At 44.5% G+C, this 5,110-nt stretch overlaps 1 protein-coding gene across 2 annotated transcripts in view; it reads left to right on the top strand.

Annotated features, from left to right (window-relative positions):
- The window catches only part of LOC102982613 (NACHT, LRR and PYD domains-containing protein 1b allele 3-like), a 46,994-nt gene that overhangs the window by 18,281 nt on the left and 23,603 nt on the right, over nt 1-5,110 (top strand). For both annotated transcript variants that reach the window (XM_028490607.2, XM_024124423.3), the window contains exons 2-3: nt 357-388; nt 3,499-3,543. In XM_028490607.2, the coding sequence (XP_028346408.1) occupies nt 357-388; nt 3,499-3,543 (77 nt within the window). The remainder of the gene's footprint in view (nt 1-356; nt 389-3,498; nt 3,544-5,110) is intronic.

Below are 5,110 nucleotides of genomic sequence, written 5' to 3'. Positions count from 1 at the left end.
GGGCTTCCCTGGTGGCGCAGTGGTTGAGAATCCGCCTGGCGATGCAGGGGACACGGGTTCGCGCCCCGGTCCGGGAAGATCCCACATGCTGCGGAGCGGCTGGGCCCGTGAGCCATGGCCGCTGAGCCTGCGCGTCCGGAGCCTGTGCTCCGCAACGGGAGAGGCCCACGTACCGACCTGGAGTCAGGCCCTAGTAGGTGGGGAGTGAGAGGGGCAGGAAGCCTTGAGGAGGCAGAGAGTTCTTTCATCTGCAACATTTCTGGAGAAACATAGTATGATCATTTTGAAGACTTTCATAATTATTTTGTATAAAATTAGTATCCGTTTATAAAACTGTTTTTCTTTTCTTGTTCTAGTGATGATCACAGTGCCTCTTCAGAAGAAAAAGGTATGGAACTCTTACGTCAATGTTGAGTTATCGAAAACTTAACCTATACTGTGGAAATTTGTATTTTTAGAAAATGATTTTTTTTATTAATTTTATTTATTGGCTGCAGTTTACATTCATGCACTCACCAACTTATAAAAATGTGTTAAAGTAATCAATAGGTTAGGATGATGCAGTAATGACAATTTTTCAGAATTTTCTTTAAGATTGTTTTTCAACAGATATTCCAAAAAAAAAGAAATGTAAAGAATTTGGGCCTTTGTAGTTTTTATAACTTAAGAATAGAAAATAGGGCTTCCCTGGTGGCGCAGTGGTTGCGCGTCCGCCTGCCGATGCAGGGGAACCGGGTTCGCGCCCCGGTCTGGGAGGATCCCACATGCCGCGGAGCGGCTGGGCCCGTGAGCCATGGCCGCTGAGCCTCCGCGTCCGGAGCCTGTGCTCCGCAACGGGAGAGGCCGCAACAGAGGGAGGCCCGCATACCACAAAAAAAAAAAAAAAAAAAAAAAAAAAAAAAGAATAGAAAATAAATGCTTTTACATCTCTCTCCTTTTAAACTCTGACTCTAATGTTCTTTTTAACCTTATTTTAAATTCAATAAAGTAAGATTAGAGAAGTATTGTCAACTGAATTCTATAAATGTTCCATACACAATGACTAGATATTTTCTTTAATACTTGAGTGTTGTCGTCAATTTTAGATACTTAATGAAAATAACAACACGCAATTCTACCCCTGAAAGTGGGTCAAATAAACACTTTTAATTAATTAATTTTTAAAAATAAATTTATTTATTTATTATTTATTTTTGGCTGCGTTGGGTCTGTTGCTGCGTGCGGCTTTCTCTAGTTGCGGCGAGTGGGGGCTACTCTTCATTGCGGTGCACAGGCTTCTCATTGCAGTGGCTTCTCTTGTTGCGGAGCTCGGGCTGTAGGCGTGGGCGCTTCAGTAGTTGTGGCTCACAGGCTCTAGAGCACAGGCACAGTAGTTGTGGCGCACAGGCTTAGTTGCTCTACAGCAGGTGTGATCTTCCCGGACCAGGGCTTGAACCCGTGTCCCCTGCATTGGCAGGCGGACTCCGTGGCATGTGGGATCTTCCCGGACCAGGGCTCGAACCTGTGTCCCCTTCATTGGGAGGTGGATTCTTAACCACTGCGCCACCAGGAAAGCCCAATACTCCTTTATTAAAGGAAGGTCTTGTCTAGGTTTGGGGGTTGCTGAGGGTCGAGTCCTCTTTTTGTCCTGTGCTGCTTGTTATTAAAGGCTGTAAACAGTGTGTGGGGATGTATTTCTTGCTTTGGCTCCTTCTCTTTATCGTGTGCTGCATGGCTCCAAGTCCTTCTGGAGGGTGGTTCCGAGGCCACTTTAGTTGTTGACCTGTGTCACTTGACTGCAGAGTGGCTTAGAAACTCCTCAGCTCATCACTGGGCCACAGTCTTACTTTTGCAAGTTCCATATCCCTCCTGTGTTTCATTTTCTCTAGTACAGAATAATAACCTGCTTAATAAAAGTATTCCGATTAAAATTTAATAACAGTTTCTGTAACATTTGGCTGCAATGTGTAGTGTATGGGGCTGTCATGAATCTGTCAAGTGTAGGGTTGGATCTGGCCAGCTTTTCTGCTTCCTGGTGCTGACCTCAACCTCACCCGTCCCTCTCTTTGCTTTTGCCTGTTTCTCTCTGCTTGAGATGCCTCTCCCTTCCTGCACACTTAACCTCCCAGGCTTGTTTCAGCGCTACCAAATTCAAGGACTCGTGCTGAATCCCTCACCCGCAGTGAGTGGTCTCAGTTTCCCTCTTGGACCAGCAGAATACTGGCCTTCCTTCATTTTATATTGTCCTGATTTCTTCATTTGTCTATGCACGGCCACTGCTTCTCCTCACACAGGCTGTTTGCTGGGACATGGATTTTCTCCTAATGCTGCAGAGTGCCCATCACATGGTGGACACTAAGTCAATGTTCATTAAATTGAAGGGACAGTAGTCTCTGCCCACGCCCAGGGGAATTAGTCAACTGGTAATTAAGCCCCTGTTGTTCACCAGCCTGGCACGGGTGAATGTTTCAGACAAACGAAATGGAAGAGTTGTCTGTTGCATGAGCAGTCTAATTGAGCATGGGGTAAATACAGACTAGGGACATGGTGGCTAAGGGGCAGTCCTTCCCTACGCAGAAATGCTCTTGCTCTGTTTAACATTGTTGGTAACTTCTGCAGCAGTTACCCCTTCTTCTCCTATACTATAATATCTCCATTCCCATGCACCCACACTGGCCTAGGCTCTCATCACTTCATATCTGGATCTCTGCAGTGGCCTCCGTGTCAGGCTCTCTGGAGTCTATTGCATCCTGAACGTCAGTACCCCCCAGTGTCCACCAACATCTTGGGGAACACCAAGGCCCATTCCAGCTTGAAGCTGTCATGTAATTCTGCGTCTCCATGTTATTCTGCGTCTCCATGTCATTCCCTGTAGGAGAACCATCCCCCAAGGCCAGTTCTTCCTAACTGCATTCCAGGTCCTCCCTAGTCTGGTCACAACTTATCTGGCCAACTTTACATCCTCACCTCTAACATATTTGTGTCATTTTACTAAATTGTTGACAGTTGTTTGCCTGAATTGACTGTTAACTGGGGAAGGACACTGATTCTTTGGTATAGTAACACCACTGTCTGCCCTTCAGTTACAAAGTCTAAAACCAGGTGCTTTTTTTTTCCTTTCTGGTGTGAAGTTACTTAATCGCCAGGGATGTTTTTAGGGAGCTGCTGAGTTAATCAAACAAAGAAACAATGCCCTTTGGCACAAAATTGAGAGATTGCCAGGGATCCAACCAAATGTAATTATAAAGTTTGTTGGCTTTCTGTTTGCCCTCTTTTGGAAAAGGCTTATGGTTTCTTGGGCTAAATCTTTTTTCCTTTGAGAATATGGCATTGTTTACCATTGGTAACTGGGCATTCATTTGACATGCAAGGCTACTTTGGATCTAAAGAGGTGATTCAGTTTATGGAATAGGGTGCTTCTGTTATTTTTGGTTTAGCAGCTTTTACAAAAATGGACATAATCTTCTATTTTATCCTTGTATTTACGCTATTAAACTTTGTTTCTTTCTCAAAATTTAGATTGCCCCAGTCCCAACCTAGAAACTTCAAAGGACTCTAAATCAGGTAAGGGATATGATTAATATTGGTAAATGCCCAAATGAAATTTTTTACAAAATAACCAATTCATAGCAAGATAAATTACAATTTATTTTTCTGTTTTACTTCAAACAATCTGAATGAAAGGTAAGGACTTTCATCTTTATACTTGAAAGAGTTGAATGAATTTTAAACTTTCATGATTACCTAGCCTAGTGAAATCAGTGACTTTAAAGTTTGGTGATAAAGATGTACTTAGTGAAACTGAGAATTTATCTGATGGGGCAGTCAGGCCATTTTCTAGATTGGCTCCACTAACCTAATAGAGGGTCCTCTGTGAGCCTAGACAGGTGGTGGATACTTGGCTAGGGTAGTCCTGGGAGGCTTCCCTGAGGAGGTGATGGTTGACTTGAACTCTGAAGGATGAATTCAGGTAACAGGGCAAAGGTGGGGAAAAGAGTTAGTTGTCTTAATTCAAAAGACTTGCAGGTGTAAAGGCCCTGATGTGGGAAAGTGCACAGTGCTTGTTTGCAGAGGCTGAAGAAGGTCAGATGACTGGAATTAGAGAGAGGGGAAAGGTGGCAGGGCCATAGTGTGTCTGCAGAGGCAGGCAGGGGCTAGATTACATAGGCCCTTTGGATTAAAAAATCTGTTCTCCAGAGAAGATGTACAAATGGCCAATAAGCACATAAAAGATGCTCGGTATCATTTCAGGAAGATACAAATCAAAACCACAGCAAGATACCACTTCACACCCACTAGGATGGCTATAATGAAAAAGATAGTAGCAAGTATTGTCAAGGATGTGGAGAAATTAAAACCCTCATATACCGCTGATGGGAATGTAAATTGTCACAGCCATCTGGGAAAACAGGTCATTCTCAAATAGCTAAACAAATTACCATTTGATCCAGCAATTTCTCTCCTCTGTGTATACCCAAGAGAAACTTATGCATGAATGTTCACAGTGGCATTATTCATGATAGTCAAAAGTTGGAAACAACCCAAAGTCCATCAAGTTTTAAATGCATAGCAAAATGTGGTATACCCATTTGTATGACTTTGCTAGGACGGCTGTAACGAAGTGCCACAGACTGGGAGGCTTAACCAACAGAAATGTATTGTCTCACAGTTCTGGGGGCTAGAAGTCTTGAGATCAAGGTGTTGGCAGGGTTGGTTCCTTCTGAGGACTTGGAGGGAAGATCTGTTCCAGATCTCTTTTGTTGGTTTGTAGATAGCCATCATCATGATCATAAGATGTTCTTCCTATGATGTGTCTCTGTGTCTGAATTTCCCTTTTTTGTAAGGACACCAGTCATCCTGGATTAGGGCCTACCCTAATGACCTCATTTTACCTGAGGTAAATACCTCTATAAAGACTCTATCTCCAGGGGCTTCCCTGGTGGCGCAGTGGTTGCGCGTCCGCCTGCCGATGCAGGGGAACCGGGTTCGCGCCCCGGTCTGGGCGCGGAGCGGCTGGGCCCGTGAGCCATGGCCGCTGGGTCTGTGCGTCCGGAGCCTGTGCTCCGCAACGGGAGAGGCCGCAGCAGAGGGAGGCCCGCATACCACAAAAAAAAAAAAAAAAAAAAAAAAA

The sequence above is a fragment of the Physeter macrocephalus genome, chromosome 1 (assembly GCF_002837175.3).
Source record: "Physeter macrocephalus isolate SW-GA chromosome 1, ASM283717v5, whole genome shotgun sequence".
Lineage (NCBI taxonomy): Eukaryota > Metazoa > Chordata > Mammalia > Artiodactyla > Physeteridae > Physeter > Physeter macrocephalus.
This window is presented reverse-complemented; position numbering and strand designations above follow the sequence as displayed.